This window comes from Falco biarmicus, chromosome 7, assembly GCF_023638135.1.
Source record: "Falco biarmicus isolate bFalBia1 chromosome 7, bFalBia1.pri, whole genome shotgun sequence".
NCBI lineage: Eukaryota > Metazoa > Chordata > Aves > Falconiformes > Falconidae > Falco > Falco biarmicus.
The window spans coordinates 55,036,122-55,054,048 of NC_079294.1; the positions used below are offsets into that span (position 1 = coordinate 55,036,122).

Sequence of the window (17,927 nt, forward strand, 5' to 3'; positions counted from 1 at the left end):
AAACTACAGTAGTCTCCATAAGCACACCAAATCTACACATACTGACAAAAAAGATTCACACCTCCAGCTTCACATGCTCTGTTAGGAGACTCCTATGCTCAGAGCATGCTGCAAACACTTCCTGGAGTTTCCATCAGCTAAAGGACGCTTACATTTTTACTGCAAGTCAAACTGCACGTCCAGAACTGTTTAGCTATGCAGTAAAGCTAATGATATCTGAACTGAACTCTTCTCCAATACAAAAGGCGTAGCAGCAGCAGCTGCAAAAAAGAACATCGCTATACTTCAGACTATTAAATCACCAGGCCCACAGAGTGACTGGCGGCTTCCTTCGTCCCCTAGGGACCACAAAGACCTATTTCAGCCTCCAGAGTCCCTAAGAAGCTTTGATTTGCAACTAACAATGCCATTCCTTAAAGCTTCTCACTAATGTTCAGGACTCTACGGATGAGATATGCTAAAAGATCTTCAGATCTTTGCATGTGCTACTTTTCATAGTGCATTAGATTAAAATCACTAATTCAGACTAACATACAACTTGGGGAGAAAAAAACCCCTAAACACTGGAAACTGCATTTTCAGCTTGCAAGAGCTGAAGTAGTAAAAGAACCCTTTTTTTTTCCCCGGGTGGGGGTAGGGAAAAATCAAGCGCAGAAACTTTTATATCATCAAAGAACTGACTCCAGTTACCCTGGAAGTATTTTTAAAGTAAAGACTATCATCAACATAGCTGTAATTGCTACTACGCCTCCATACACTCATACTGTTTCCAAAATAGTTGTGTTTGAGATGAAGAGCACAACCAAGCCCCCTCTCAAATAATACGCGTTATTCCATCCATATTACAAGCAATTGGAAAAAAACCCCCACATTTAAACACACAGCCAAAAAAGCTAACTTCACTATGTGGCATTGGGAGGGAGGCTTCTCTGCATTACAACTACCCTATATTTGTACAGAGCAATTGTAATGAAAAATATATAGGAAATATTACCTAGTAATAACTGATTAAGGTTTATCAGCACAAGGAAGTAATTGACATCGTTTGCCATCACGTGGGTAAGACAACAGCGACAATATGTTCAATACCACTGAGTCATGATGCAGCAAACGCCGTCTGTCTGTGGACAAACTAGTTTAAAGACTGGTACCTCCATAATGAGTCAATAAATGAATTGGCTCCTGAGTTACTTCCCCACAAATCAAAAGGATAACAATTCCATTTTACTGAAAAGGAAATTACTGGTCCTACTCTCACAGTTACATCAGTAGGAATAAAATCTTAAGTGTACAATATTTGAAATTTATCACTGTATCTGCTCTACATTTACTGAATGAAAACATTGTTTCTCACAGGACATTTGCTACATCGATTCACCTTACAGGATCAAACCATAATTCCATCAAGCATATCAAACTTTAACCCACAGAAGTTCACTTTCACCCGAGTAGATGAAATACAAACCTACAACGGAAGAATTTGAAAGACTGCTCAAAAAATTGCTATGTTGTTACCAATAACACTATTTGCAGCAACTACTACCAGATAACTATTCCAAAAGCTCCTGAAGTCCAAAGTAAGTTTTTGTTTTGTGGTTGCAATTTTTATAATCCCCATTTAAGCCGAGCAACAGCTGCTCCGAAATTTGTTTTCTTAAGAGAATCATGTTACAGTGAAATGAATCATAGCTGGATCAGCGATACTGTACTGGGTACAGTTGTTTACTCCATTTTTCCTTGGTGACAAGTCAAGGGTTAATCTCATGACTCAGCCTGACAAAACAAGTCAGCTGGAGACAGGGCCAATTTTTTAAACTTGATTTCAGACAGACATGCCGTCAGCAGAGGAGCACTGAACTGACATGCACTTTGTAGCCCGAATTGTTTCCACTCATGACCCTGTACTGTGTGTCAAAAACAATAAACTGCCTGTTTCTTAAGTATGTAAAGAGATTATGAAAGCCAATGCAGAGCAAAATACTGACCTAATAATAAACCAAGCTACCTGCAGGAGAATATTTTCAAAGATCATTTTACCACCAAGAGATTTTGTGAATGAACTACATTATCCCCGAAAACCAACTTTTATGTGAAATACATTTTTGTCCAACTTGTCAGAGCCACAAAGCAAATACACAATAAGCATATGTAACCCATCATTTATAAACAATAAACATAATTTCTCCAGATCACTGAAAATTACACTATATGAGAGATAATTATGTAACTGTCTCAACAGACAAGAGCCATGCTCTGGTAAAGCATATTCCACAACAAGACTGAATTACCAAAATACTTTAAAAAGGTTGTGGTTTTTTATCACAGTTCTATTTTTTTAAATGGGTCTACTCAAACACAACAAGCAGCAAAAACTTTTACAATTAATTGCGTGCAACAAAAGTTCCTTTTTCACCAACAAAAGCAACTTTGATGTGCAAACCCAAGTAGCATGAGTTTCCTCACAGAGAGTTGGCTTCAAGTCCGCTGAAAAAATGGGAATGAGGTAGAGTCCAAACGTGCTTTTGATGGGGATACCAATCCTAGTGCTCTTGCTGAGTTCCATTTAATTTCTTAGGGGCTAGGCTAACCTAGCCCCTATCTTTGGAAATAAGGTGCAGGCAACTGCCCTAGAAGCCTCTCCTCCCCACTCTGCCCATGGTTGGAACTTATCAATTTCAACCACATTTGACAGGGGAACAGAAGTTTCACAGCTGATTAAGTTCTTAACAGTTCTAAGAAAACTGGAACCTGAACAGGAGACAGACCTCAACTGACGCCCCACTGAAATGAAGGCAAGGAACGAGGAATAAAGGATAAAAGACAAATTAATTAAAAATTAGTCCAGTACTGAACAACTTGTTGCTAATTAAAATATACATAGTAACTCCGAGCTGCTTCCCTTGCAACAATTCAGAAAAAAAAAAAAATTCTAGGCATCTTGGCACTCCCAATATAACTTACTTTAAACCCAAGCATTGCTGATGATAAACCATAGCAAGGCCAGAGCTCGGCTCATCGATAAAAGATGCATTGAACATCATGCATAATGCAGCTGTTAAGACTAGACAAGGTTTCAAGCCTTAAGAAACAAACCTGACTGTTTTAAGGGGAAAACGCATCGCTTAGTATACTGTTCTCTAATTAGTTAATTCATTAAGTAAATGCTAATTTATTTTAATATCCTGAAAATACAGCCTTCTGTCATTCACCAACTACTAGAGTGTGCTGTTCAGCAGAGACCGAGCGGACTAACTGTATGGATGACGATTTAAAATAACCCAGTGGACTAAATTTGATAGTCAAAACCCCTGCAATATCCAAAGGAAGATGTTTTAAGCAAATTAACTGCTTCATCTATGCAAGAGCTAAAACAGTTTGGTGGTTTTCCTGTTCGAAAAGGTTTGTCTTTAACTTCACGTTTAACGTTTGTGTTACTATAACCAGGGATAAGGAACAGTTTGAAGTGACAGAAAACAGACAAGTAATAATGAAATTGATATTAATTGCTATCCATTACTTTCACCTAGCAATATTACAATGTTTTTGGAGGGCCTGGGGAGTCGGGGGTTTTTTGTTGTTGGGTGGGTTTTGGTGTTTGTGGGATTTTTTTTGTTTGTTTGCAAAAAACTTGTTAGCTATGACAGATACGGGTAAATAAAATGGGGGTGGGGTGTGTGTGAAACTACGACTAGGAAGTTTCTCTTTCAGTAGTTTTCACATAAGTATTTCAGATATTTAAGTTTTCACATAAATATTTTACTAGAATGAAAAGAATGAGGGAAATGCTGTATATCCCATTATTCAGAATCAAAACACAAAACAGTTTGAGGAGGTTTTAAAACTTGTTGCAAAATCTTTCAAATACATTTTGATTATCAAATCATTTGATAGGATATTGCTCAAACTCGAGTTTTATTAGTTTGGTGACAATGTTAAGCGCTTAAGTGTGAAAGCCTCTATATGAAGGCCTTAACTACCCACATCTGCATTAAAAAGCAAACATGTTTATTATCCTGACACAATAAATTACCCCACCCAAGCCCAAAACATGCTACAAACTCACCCAATCTAAAAATGTGTATAGACCTTGAAAGAATTTTAAAACCTGAAATGAATTAGCAGGGCTGCATTACTGAACCTTATGGAAGACTGCCCGAATTACAAATCTTTCCACATCACCTCACCACGACCAAGAAAATTTATTTGAAAAATTAAAAAGTGATTAAGGGGTCCCTCTGCTGGTCCAACCTTAGCAGCATTTAACTTTTATTTCATTACTAAAGTAGGGTGTGTTTTTCACCGTGTCCCCACACCGAAGGCAGGCAGCTACAGCCGCAGCTGTGTGAGCTCCCTGCAGGTGGCTCCAGAGGCAAAACCTGCGCCCAGCCTCAGCCAGCAGCGCACACACACTTGCTGAATTGGTTAAAATACAAAATACTTCTGTGTCAGAGAAGCTTTAGAAGATTGCATATCAACATAGAGCGCGCGCTTATTGTGCCCCAGTCTATATTTCCTTGCATCTTTCCTCTTCTGCTGTACCCCAGCTTGCTGCTTGGAAAAATGCAAGTGAAGCAGTGAGTTATCAAAAGCCAAACGAGCAATCCTCACAGCATCCACAGCTTGGAATCTGCCTGCGGAAAGAAAAAACACTAACAACCAACCCCAGTCATCACTGCAAATGGTATGAAATCCTGCCACTAAAGCTCCAAGGCTGTACAACTTATTTTATGAGTCTTGACATCATAAGAAAATGACACTAAACCAAGTGGTAATTTATTTCAATTTCTTCACTTGAGCATGTAAATACACATCTTCACCTGACATCTCATTTAAAGGTTATGCAGTGCTTTAATTTCAGCACCATTCACCATTCTTTTGGAAAAAAAACCCCAAAAAACAAACAAAAAACACAATAAAAAAAAACCCCAATCATTTTTGTATTGCCCATTTCTGGCAAACAGCACGCGCACCGGTGAAGCGACCTGCCCAAACATTTGGGCTGAACAAGCAACTGAAAGGGAACATTATCTCCATCCAACAGCAGGTCAAAGTCTAGCAACACGGCATTGCTTGCTGCTTTCCCAGATGACTTCAGGGATTATAAAAGTCTTCCCGCCAAAACCACAAGTATTATCAAGCAAAAGATATTAAGAAATAGTCGGGGGGGGGGTGGGGGGGGAAGCAAGCTTTTATCCTTATCTATTGTTATAAAACACCACACTAATTTATGGTAACGGACACAATCTTTGAGGTAAAGCAGAAGTTGCAGTAATTCTGTAGAATTTCCCCCTAAATTACACGAGCTGCAATTCAGTCATGTTATTTTTTCAGATAAGTTTTTCAAACTATGCACAGATTTAAGGTTCTTTTACGCAGAGCTACAGCCTAATTTAAAAGCATCTAACGTGCTCTTTTGCATATGTTGTGAAAACCTCAAAAATAAAGTTATCTCCAGTAAATCCAAACACAGAGAATTAATTCGACATCATTGTGTGTCTCTCATATATGTCTATGCAGGGTTTTGACAGGGAAAAGCCCGCAGTTAAGCAGCCTCACAAGAGCTCACCACAGTCAGATGACAGGACAGTTAGTTTGGAAAAAACGATCTGAGCACAATTGAAAAAAAATAATGCTATTAAGAGAGTGTTACTTAAGTACCTTCACCTTCATTCAGTGAGAACTCCATCTGAACTCTCCCAGCAGGACTTTGCAATGGACCGCTTACTTGTTTAATGACAGCTGATGTTCTCATGCGGCAAAGAGCGGGTGGGATGCTATCGTTTGAGGACTGCTGGTTTTAGACAGATTTCAAATAAAGGCTGTGTTGAAACAAAGCTACAATAATAGAAGCAGAAGACCAGGTCTTTTTCTTAATAAATATAACACCTCAAAGAAACACTTTTCATTTGGTTTGTAACATGATTTAGAGGTTGAACGTTTTATATATTTGCTTTCTGTTCAAGCTCACAGATGAACGTGGTGCTTAAACAGAAGTATAGAGCAAGTCCCTAAAAACTTTATCCCTTGAATCAGGTGACCACAGAATGAGCATAAAGGAGAAGAAGGGAAGATGAAGACTGAGTCACAAGTTGGAAATCACAAGTTCTGTGTTGCGTTACCCATAAGGATTTACTTGCTTAGTTTTATTTAAAATTGCCTTCTAAACCACAGCTCAGCATCACAGGCAAGGGTCAGACAGATTACTGCTGTCTTCGCGAGAGTTAGGGGCTCAAGGCACGTGGCAGTTGAACATACCACTGGACTGCGCAAGTCAGTTCACAAGAGCTCTGAACAATCTAAATGCTGCTTTTTACGTTTTGACACCAGTTCTGGCCAGTGGGAACAGATCTTACAAAAAGAAGTCCCACTATGAAGTCAAATGCAACATCACACAAAGTATCTACCCAGGATGCTCCGAAGTTTTTATAGGGAGCCACAGACTTCCTAACAGTATTCCAAGGATGTCGCTTTACATGAGGCTACTTCAAAACACACTGAGCTTGCTAATAGTGAGGATAATTCTCCAAAGAAAGTGCACTCAGCGTGGTGAATGTTATATTATTTTTAATACAATCTAAACATTGAAGTCTCAAAAACTGTGTTTCAGATAAACATTCAGAGGACCATTGCCTTTTCACTCCACAATTTCAAATAATTTCTTTTTACCCTTCAGGAAAGGTGGAGGAAGGAGGGAGGCACAGAAGGGAGTAAGATCTATTATTTTTCTTCTGGTATCTTTATGAGACATGTCTTCCAATGTATTTCTCACGCTCAGTCTTAAAAGGCTAGCATGGTAACAAAAAGAAAAGTGCCTTGGATGTTTGGGAGGTAGTTCTATACATGCAAACCAAATTTTCTTTAGCTTTGCTTCATAAAGAGATATTGCAATAAATAAGCACCTATGGACTATACACATAATATAGAGGGTGATATAACAAAGCAATAAATTGTCTCAAATTTATTGAAAAACATGATGAGTTGGAATTTAGAAAGAGATCTCTGGTATTAGAAAACACTCGACAATCTCTTATTAAATCAGTAGCAAGGTAAAGTTAACTATTAACTGTTAGCTTCAGGTACTGCCGAAAGTCTAAAATACTCAAAATGGTTATTAGAAATAGTACTACACAGAAAACAATCAGATATTTGTGCCTCTGTCAGCTGATTTTCTGTTAACAAAAGTCAACAGGCATGATGTTATTCCTCTGATAGGAGACTAATTAAACGGCAAAAGAATGATGATACTCCTGCAATTTTTTTTTAGAATTGTGACCTCATGATAGCTACTGGTTATGGCATTTATCATAAATATTAGTTTGAAATATTTTCTGACTACACATGTGAATAGTGTGTTTCTGCTCACAGCCCATCCATAATGATTTGGCAATCCCCCCGTACGTATCCCCGAGCCTTACTTTTCTTTCTTCTCCCCCTGCAGACCCAACAGCCCTTCAAAAGCCCTGACACTCGCTCTTCCTAACTCAGCCCTGCCGATTAGTTACAACTGGTTTCAAGTCACATGATGTTATTAGTTTCTTGGCTTAGTTAAGGTAACTCCTACAAATGGAAAAATTCGCAGAAATACAACAGTTTTGAATCTCTGAGGATTATGCAACTCCCTGAACAGTGTTTTTCCCTCCTGCTGTAAAATAAATGGCACATCATAACCTTTCTCTTCACTCAAGCCTGGCTTGAGCCAACAGTAAGAAAAAATAAACCACTGATACTTTTATTTTCGATGCTCCCCACAAAGCTTTACATTTAGTAGTTGTAGTTTGACAGAAATGCTTGCATCTCAGCATTCAAAATGTTTTGGGCAATGACTCACCGCTTAACAACTTAGGACAGGAAAACTTAAAAATGAGTTTGCCTGCTGCACTGCATTTTTACAGTAAAAGGACAAGTTCAGATTGAGTTATATCCCAGAAAGTAACTGAACAATTCATTTCTCTGGCACTGCTTTTACTTTAGGCCCTAATATGAACACATGAAGATAGATAAACCTCAAAGGAAGTAATTTCAGAAAATACTATATAAATCCAAGAGAAAAATGAAACCAACTAGAGGAAGATTATTAATTTTTAAAATATTTTTTCTTAAAAGATTGTTATTAAATTACAGTTACCTAAAAAATTAAATTACTGTTGAGTATCCATTGATATGGCAGCCCTATACTAACACAAAAACATTGCTGAAAATCTTTTAGAAACTGAAAAATTAAAAAAAAATACAGATTTGGATAATAACGTTAAGGATCATCTTTCTTGCGACTTTCCACATTATAATTAAACTTCTCTGCACTACCTATTAGCTAAATCCATTTTTTACTTACCCACAAAACATTCTGACTTCTTACCAAGTATATTTAAAATAAAGACAACACTTGCATAATCGTTGACTTAAATTTCCTATGATGCTCAATGAAATTTAGTTCTGTGTCATCTTCTAAACACACAGTACCTCATCTAACTTTTTGTTTTTTGTAACATATTTTACTTTAAGGACTGAAAAGCACTGAAACACAGAGAAACAGTACTTAAAAATTGCAGCACCGCAACCTGTTTATTCACAGTAACTGCAGTTTATTGGGCAGACTGGTACAATGTTAATACAAATAAAATTTATCAGCATTTTCTTGTCTCCACTCTTCTCACAGAAGAAGAATTAAATGAAAACAATTTGAAAAATACTGCTTCTTAAAATTAAAGCCTAGTAAGAGTAATGAGAGAAATTTTTCATTCCCTAAAACGATCTCTTTACCTGGCTGACGCTACTAAATATTAAACGTGTAATGTAAGCTTTATTACCCGCCCAGAATTACAGTAATAAATTACATGAAAATTGCACTGCTATGTGTTTTAGCTTCTCTGACATTTTAAATATATTTTTGTTAATCTAGCAGAAATCATCAGCTAGACTGTAAAGCCACCCTACATAACATGCAACTGTTAAAAATGTAAATTGCCAAACTATTTTTAGCTGCTGCTGAAGGGGAAAAAAAAAAAAAGGGGGGGGGGGGGGGGGGGGAGAAGAAGAATATTCCTGGCCTCGGGAATAATGATTTGAGGCATTGTGTTCATTTTGTTTATCAAGCAGCTATTCAGCCTCTAGTGGGGCCCAAGTGCTTATGCAAGCAAAAGCTTTGAGGAGTGCCTGCAGCTGCAATCCTGGCTTCCAGGTAGGCTGCAGGTTGGGAGCACAGCTGCCCCGGGCTGTCCATACCATCTCAGCTCCATCTGCAAGCGCGGCTCAAATGGCATTTCAGATCCCGCTTTCTATATATCTCACCGTGAGCAGGGGGGAGGGAGAAGGGAAAGAGAGGGAGGAGAGAACAGGGGAGACGCAAGGCCTAGAAGACCCCGTCCGCACTTGACGCGATACAAAATAAAAAGACGGGGCCCGTTGCGCTCCCGCTCCAGTCGCGCTGCCTGCGCAGTATGCTCTATTCAGCCTATCCGGCTTTGAGTTATGACTCATCCAAGTGCACCTGCGCCCATGTGTTAAGTACTGCCAAATAAAAGCCCAACATCCATTTACACAACAAAGCGATGTACCCCGCAAGGCAGCCCAGCTTCCCCCTCCCCTCCTGTTTGTTCTGAGCAGGGGGAAAAAAAAAAATAAAAAATAATGCCATCCTTCGCTTCGCTGGGGATTTTTCAGTTCACGTGGATTTTTAAATGCAGATTCATTTATAAACAATTTTCTTCCTTTTAAGAATAAAGCATATTTAATACCACAAAACACCCCTATAGCATTAGATTATCACAGCCATTAATGATTTTTTCCACCAAAACCCTTCCAACCTTTTTCATCAAAGCCCTTTATTCTCGAAGGATAAATTTTCAAGCAAAGAGGGATCAACAAACTAGTTGCTTGAAAGCCTTCCTGATGCTAGGCTGAAGTTAGGAAAGGCTTAATGAAGGCTTTAAAATCCACCAGGGCTTCACAATGAACATCTGACTCGGTGATTTATGCATATTAATAACCTCAGTCCTACTGAGGCAAGCTGAGCTGTACATGTCCTCCGAATCTTAATGTCTTCAGCTCCACTGGGATTATTACAAATGTAAATTTCTAAGATTCTCAGCTATTAATCTCTGTCTGTCCTCCTGTTCAGCAACATAATGACTAATTAAACATCAAAAGACCTGTACAGGAGATCTTCTTTGACAGCTCCTGGCCCAGCTCTCTTCCCAAGAGAGGAATTCAAATGACAGGGACAAGTGGGTAGAGGCATATGAGCAAGCTACAAATCACTGCTATGAAATCTAAAAAATTCCACATCAAATGTGCATTTCGGCCTCCAGAACCACTCCCATTTACCTAGCCTCGCCACTCACATCCAGCAGATAGCCCTCCTAACGCTAAAGTTAGGTAATTTCTATGTATGTCTGGCAAAGAGCCCGATTTGAGCCCGATTTGTTTGCTATAAATAAAAAATGTAGTACTTACAGAAGAAGGCAAACCGGGGGGCACCTTTCTTACTTTCTTTGTCTGTAGAGGATCTGTACACAGAAAAACAACATTTCATCAGGTATCTACGCTACAGACAAAAAACAATAAATAGCTATGCTATACAGCTTTTTCTTTCCACCATGGATTTATTTTGCAATTTTGTGCATTTTTTATTATGTGCCAATGAAATTTGTCTTTCACATCAATATGAGAATGTGCTTAAATATGTAACACACTTATGTTCTTCTCTAAAATAAAGCTTTGCTAAAGAATTCCAATTCTTTCTATAAGGAAAGCAGTTACTCCACTCCTAAGAACACGAACGCTAAAGGGTGCACTGATGCCCTTATACACTTGCTAGGAAAGAGAGAAAGGTTTCAGATCTATAAGGAGGAGAAAATGGGACTGATTAGCACGAGAAACGCTTTCCCTTTCTGCACTTCAGAGTAAGACAGAACAATCAAAAAGGAATCTATGACATGTTTAAAGTATGATTTATACTCTGAAAACACTAACATGATGTAAATTTCTATAGCTTTTAGACTATACCAAGGTTGTAAATAAACAGCAAATCTAATGACCTAATTACTTTTCTTATTGCCTTTATTAGGCAATACAACTCAAATTGGCATGTAATAGTAAAGTTGGAGGTATGATACCTGCTTCCTTCTAACAATAATTGTTGCACCATCACAAAAGTACCCAGCAATTTCACTACCTAAATCAAGAATCTGAACCAGTTTACTCAGCTGCTAATAAAATTAATCTGAACAGTATGCATACAAATTACAAGTTAACTGATGCTCTGAAGATGAGTATCTGGCAAGATTAGCAGTTCTACAGTTAACCGATGGAGTCTTCAATTAAAATACAAAATACCTATTTTATGATTAAATGTCCTGAATGAAAACAGAAAATTTTATTATACGATATGACAAGATAAAGGCAAGATAAGGTAAGAATATCTGCTGAGTATCTTTACTCTGATCATTCCCCATAGGGCATGTTTGAACAGAAAATAAAAGGACTTCTGGAGAAGATATTTACACTGCTCTCAAAGCGTCACCTGAAAGGGAATACTGGTTGGTTTCAATGAACTTTAGTAGCAAATTTAAAGAGAATTTCTTGAAATCCTGGACAGGCAACTCCTTCTCAGGTATAAAACGGCCATAATTCAACTTTGCTTTAAATTCTCAGTCAGCTGTTTCGTAACATTTAACTAGTCCATTAAAAAAAAAAATTAAAAAAAAATTCAGACATACTTTCTCGAGCCATTGGAAACAAGACTCAAGATAAAAGTGCACTTGCTTTTCCTGGCAGTTCTGGAAAAATATTTCCATAAATTTGTAACCACCACCTGCCATGTCCCAAATTACAGTCCCCCAGATTCAGCCATGACAGAAAGAAGAATATCACCCTGTTACCAGTCCAAACATGTTTCTAGCCCTTGAGCTTCTCTTAAAATGAAAAACATTAATAGGAGTACTACTCTGAGAACACTACACTTAGCTTCGTTTTGTTTAATTTAATAGTATCTGGAAGTTACCAAACTCTATATAGCTTGCACAAGAAATGCACCTAATCACATATTCAAGTATCTAACACTAATAAGACAATCTCAGTTCGGACTCTCCCTCAGTGACTGTTTCATACTGTAACGTTTCTGCCCACATCAGTACCCCACTCTACTCAGCACCTGAAGTCGTGTTCTAACAGACCACTTTGCTCAAAACCCTAACAGGTTACTATTATAGTAATTTCTCACTAAAGCAGATTCAGTGGGGGCTAAAACAATAATACTAATAATAAACACCACTCTTTTCTATTAAAGTTCAAACATCCAAGCAGCAAACAATTTCATTTTCCTGATTGTTCCTCTTCCGAAGTAGCTCTGAAGAACTGCTGTGTTTGATTCTCCTATTCTGAGGAACACTAATACTTGCACAGATATTTCTAGAAGACAGACAACCCCAGAATAAACGGCAGTTGTCTTGACAACTGGTTAAAAGGTATAGAAAAATGGTATTTTATAATATACACACACACGCGTATATAGGTAAACTTCCAAAGTCATATTACGTTATAAAAATCAAAGATTTTTTTTAAAAAATTCAAGCCTGTTCAAAACTTATTTAGTGCCCAAGTAGTTTGCAGTACTAGTTAATACTAACGTTACTTCAAGAAACAATTTGCATTTGATGAAATTTTATTTTGGGTAAAGTATGGCTTAAGTTACATGGTTCCAACAAACAAGATTTTATTATGGAACAGAAGTGCTGCACAGGATGAGGGGCATTAAAAATCAAAACATGTAACCGGAGTAATCCTAATAACATAACATGCTAACATTGAAATATGATAGCCTTTAAACTAGAGTATCAAGTTACAACCTCTCTTTTTATACTAAAAAGATTTTTTTTGAATTTGCACACCCTATTATTCGTGATGGTCTTATAACAGAAACGATAGAACAGCTGGCTCATTCTTGATTCCTTAATTCAACAGCAAGTCTTTAGAGCTATGAAATATTACCACTGACTACGAGTAGGAAAAATCCATTTATCTCTAAGTATCTCCAAAATAAAATATTAATACTGTCACAGGATTACAACACTTTTTAAGCAAGTTCCTGCCTGCATATTTTGCAAGGTAGTTTAATTTTAGGATAAACTACTAGTCTCCAATTGCTAAAGAACTTTAAAGGCATGTTGAACCAATTACAATGAACTATATATTGCCCTGAATAAAGTTGCTTTTAGCATATAAAAGGCTAATTGTTTCCCCTTTGTGTCTTTCCCCTACTAAATAATGGTAATGACCTCAAGGTCAGGCATTTCCAGGAGTTAATGATGGCATGGGTTAAGGGCACTCAGCTGGTCATCAGTTCCTATCCATCTGTCATTATTGCTTTTGCAATTAAGGGGTTTATTGGAGTTTCTTGTTTGTTTTATAAGCAATACTGACCAGTGTTGAATTCAAACTAGCATCTCAAAGAAAATGTTAATAATTCCAGTTTATGTCTTATATAGCAGTTTGCTGTAATTTGAATTGCTGAGTACAGAGCAACCTCCAGTATATAAAATGAACTGTCAAAGAAAATAATGCAGCCTGCAGAAATGCACCATGAACAAAAGTTTTAAAACTGTGTATATTACTCACCAAGAGCTGGTGAGTCATGAAGTGGTCTTCGGCGTTGATTTGTGCCAGAAAATGGGTAGTAGGGTGTTCCAGGTTTTCCCGAGGATGACAGCTGACCTGGACTTCCAAGCCCCATATCTGACCGAAGCAGACTAGACTGCAAAATATACAGAAAAAAGTAAAATTAAGCTCTGTGGTAACTCATCTGTTAATATACCAGAGTAACTAACCGTTAACCACACATACTACTCTTGACATTTACAGGAATTCAGTGGGCTTTCAGTGAAGGTCTTATGAGTTTAAAAAAAAAAGTTTAACTTTTAAAAATTAGTATTCAAAGAATATACTATAGCATAATTCAGAAAGGCTGAGCAAGTTTGGCTGTGAGCCTCTGAAAAACTATAACCATTTCAGTTTAACGCATCTGAAAGAATCAATTCATACTTAAATTCTAAACAAAAACTGTAATATTTTTAGTTCGCAATGTAACACCTCTTCTATTACACAATATAAACATAATTGATAAAAACTGCTAAAAGTTTATAGTGTGACATTAGGTTTTAGCACATATTTAGAAATCCAGACTTATATTACTTTTATAAAAACATGGAATAATTGTTAAAAAAAAATCAAACGCAGACAAAAGAAATAACAGATTAGATTAATACACAGAACATAAAAAATTAGGACATTTTAAAAACTTCAAAGCAACAATGTAGTTGAACCCTACCCTTTTCATGCAGTAAATAAAAACACTCTAAACACCTAACAAGTGCATTATATATGGTTTGGCCTCACGTTATTTAGATTTCTTCTGTGAAACCAAAATGAATGCTGGCGATTCATGAGAAGACAGTTTTTCCACGGTTGATACCATGCTCAGCCTCATTTTTGTCTGAAAATCACCAGACTTGGAGTGTAAACCCACAGAACTGTTTGAACAGAAAACATAACGCTACCAGGGCATCAAAATACATCCACCGCTGCTTGCTCCTGGCTGCTGCGTACAGCTGGCTTCCTACAGCAGCACCCATCGTGTTGCCCACAGCTAAAGGCACTCTGCTTTTAATATCGCCCAAATCAGATGGTCTTTTAAGGTCACTATGCAACCAGCATCCTTCAGAAAAAAGGGATATGGTTTCTCCACGCTTGGTCGTTATGTAGCGCGACCTTCACGTTACAAGGGGGGTAAAGCACAGCGGTCAGGCAGCAGGACCACAGTTTGGTTTTGCCCACCTTGGAACTGTGCTCACGCTTCCGCTGTGAGATGATGCAAAGCCAGAAACAGCTGGCTGACTGAACCTTTATACCACACCAAACGTGAGGTGCCACCTCAAGCTTCTCCTTCAGTCCCACCACTCCCAAGTCAACCTCCCTCCTCCCCTCAGACCACTCCAGAGACGCAGCCCATGCACATCCCCAAGTTCTAGAGCTTGTCAAACGGGCAGACTTGCAGACTGGACCCGCAGGAGCCACCCCAGCACCGCTGCCTCTGAGGGCTACAGCACCCACTGGAATCCGCGCAGAGCCCATTGCTCCCGGCTCTCCTCACCTTCCCTTCCAAGGCCTGAACACCCTTGGTCATAAACAAATGTATTTTTTGGATTATATCATTCAAACCAGCTCCTTTGGTGTGATGACTTGTGAAAGGTGAAGCTAACTCACAGGGCTCTTGGTAAAGTACTAAATCCCTTTGAACCTGCAGTGCACTGGGATCAGCAGAAAATCCAGCAGTCATATAAAATTCCAGACTATATACAACATAAGCAATAACCTCAAGTGTGTTTTTCCAGATAAATGGTTTTGTATCCAACAGCTAGTGATATTTCTGTCTTTCACTTGTCTGATGACTAATTTGAGCATGAAAACCTTTTATTTTAATTGAAAAGAGAGAGGTGTGAAAAAGTCACCCTGTTAAAAACTAAAGGAGGGCCCAGAAGTCTTAACTATTTCTTGCAATCTATCACACTGTCTGAAGAACAAAATCAATAATGATTAAAAATGTTAAGGCATAAAAATAATTTCCCTTCCACTCAATTTCTTCGTTCTTATTCTTACAATAAAATAATCTTTAAATAAGAATTGTTAATTTAAAACTCATATTGAAATGAAATACCCTTATAAGGAGTGATATGAACTTTAAACAAAGTATACAGAAAATAGGTGGGGGGTAGGGAAATCTGCTTGTAGACTGTTTCAAGATTTTCTAATTTTGCCTTTGACAAACAGTTCAGAATTTGTTGTTTTGCAGAAAACGTGATTATCAGAATATATGGCTTACATCGCATAAGACTGAATTTTGCAAAGGTGCTATTCTAAACACATATTAGAGTGGTGAACACTGTGCAGGAAACCTGGGCAATATTTTGTGAAAAGCAGCTCCCCCAAACCAGCACTGTCCAAAAGAAGAAACAAAACTAGTTCTGCACTTAGCCCAGGACTCAACCTTCAGCCCAAGAACAGCCAGGGCTGAAGAAAAACTTCTTTACATAGCCTGTGGGGAAGGGGAGGAAGCATTGTCATAGTTGTCATGTCAAGTAGCTGAAGCAAGGTCCCACTCACAGAATCCCAAACCTGCTGAGGCTGGCAGGAGCCTCTGGAGGTCACCTAGTTCAGCCCCTCTCACTCAGAGCAGCTGTCAAACACAATTAGGACCTAGGTCCCATTCGTGTTAAAGACAACTCAACTCTCCCTGCTTGCCCCCAGCATCTCCTCCTGATCATTGGCAGTGGTTCTGGAAATGCAATGGGAACCGTACAGACGCCTCCAGAGAAAGGGGTAGGAGGGTTCTTAGTTCCTCTGTGCATTAAGGGGGGGTGGGATATGACAGGAAAATCCCAACCAAACCCAATCACAAACAATCCAAAGCAAGCAAACAACCCCAACCAAACAGTGAACACTCCTACTCACTTCTGCGAAGCCATTCCCAAAGGTGTGTGTCTGTATCTTTCCCAGACTTCACCTCCAACCTTTACCTCATGCCAGTTGCCACTCTTGCTTTTGTCCTAAGCGATCCAGTACTCAACATTTTTATCAGACCCTGAATTTCAAAGCAGCATGGCTACTACGGCAACACTAAGTGTATAAGTAATATAATACGTACCCAGTAAATCTCAAGCTGTGCAACACACTCTAAATAAGTTTCCTGCTCTATATTGTCTTCGGGCAAGAATTTTTTATTTAAAAAACCCAAACCCCTCAGAAAGGGGGGGTGCACACAGAACCGAACAAAACCCCACAACCCTCTTCCCACAACCAAATGAAGCATCTGTTTTAAAATTTTATAATTGTTCCTCAGTCTTCCAAAAGAAAATAAAAATAGATGTCATTAGTTCAGCTTATTGATTTTTCTGCCTGTCTGAACCAATTGAGAAGCAATATTGATTAGGACTGATCCTTTCCTAAGGGCATCTGATAAAGAAAGGAATACAAAAATACCACTGAGAATAGCAAAAAAGCTTTGTATTATCAGCACCAAGCTTCTCCTGACTAAGTGCCTGAGGTCCCTGCACAGAGGCGGATCGCTTACATACGTAGTTTGCAGCATTCTCCACAGAGAACGTTCACGCTTACTCCGAACCTCATCTGCCAAGCACGGATCCAATTACTAAAGAATAATCAATGACTGGTTATTCTCCTGAACGCTGCTGAGTCCTGTCTGCATTACTGTTGTAAATAAACAGGCACCACCCTTAAAAAATTTGCCTCTTTGGATTCTAGAAGTCATATTTCCAGCTTCAAGATAAACAAGGATTTATTTAAAGCAATATTTTCCTCTAAGGAATGTGTGTTCAATAACCAACCTAAAAAAAAAATAATAAAAAAAATACTTTTATTACAATCAACTAAGAACACAGCAAGCCTGATCCCAAAGAGAACAGAGAAAAAGAGGTAAACATGACTGCTTTACTTTTTAAATTTATCCCTTTGAGCAAAACCAAGGAACAGTTTTGACTGCCTAAGGGGAAAAGGCACAGCCTGACCCCAAAAATAAAGGCTTTTTCAAAAGCCACTATCTAGGCAAACGCTTTAAAGGGGTCCTTTTCCTAAAAAATTACTCACATCAAAATGAAATGCAGGGGAGTCATCTATTCAAACATTGTAAGGGTGAGGTGGGGAAAAAAAAAATCGTATCTGGGCATGTGGGTGTATGTATTTATGCACCTTTGTCACAGAAAACAAGTAACTTGGACTTGCAGCTGCACTTACAGGCACCGCAAAGTTAGCTTCCATTCAAACCAACAAGCTAATCAACCATATGCTTGTATCAAAATGGTATGCCTGAGATTAAAAGAAGCTCCTTACTCGACACATTTTTAAATGTTTTTTGAATT

The 17,927-nt window shown here is 38.3% G+C and overlaps 1 protein-coding gene across 11 annotated transcripts in view; it reads right to left on the reverse strand.

Annotated features, from left to right (window-relative positions):
• Positions 1-17,927, reverse strand: part of TCF12 (transcription factor 12) — a 173,917-nt gene that overhangs the window by 41,722 nt on the left and 114,268 nt on the right. For 9 of the 11 annotated variants that reach the window (XM_056345683.1, XM_056345689.1, XM_056345688.1 and 6 more), the window contains exons 8-9: positions 13,615-13,750; positions 10,453-10,505 (exon numbers count right to left, since the gene is read on the reverse strand). In XM_056345683.1, the coding sequence (XP_056201658.1) occupies positions 10,453-10,505; positions 13,615-13,750 (189 nt within the window). Of the gene's footprint in view, positions 1-2,440; positions 2,612-10,452; positions 10,506-13,614; positions 13,751-17,927 lie in introns of those variants that run through there. The other 2 variants (XM_056345691.1, XM_056345694.1) reach the window with 2 other exon arrangements.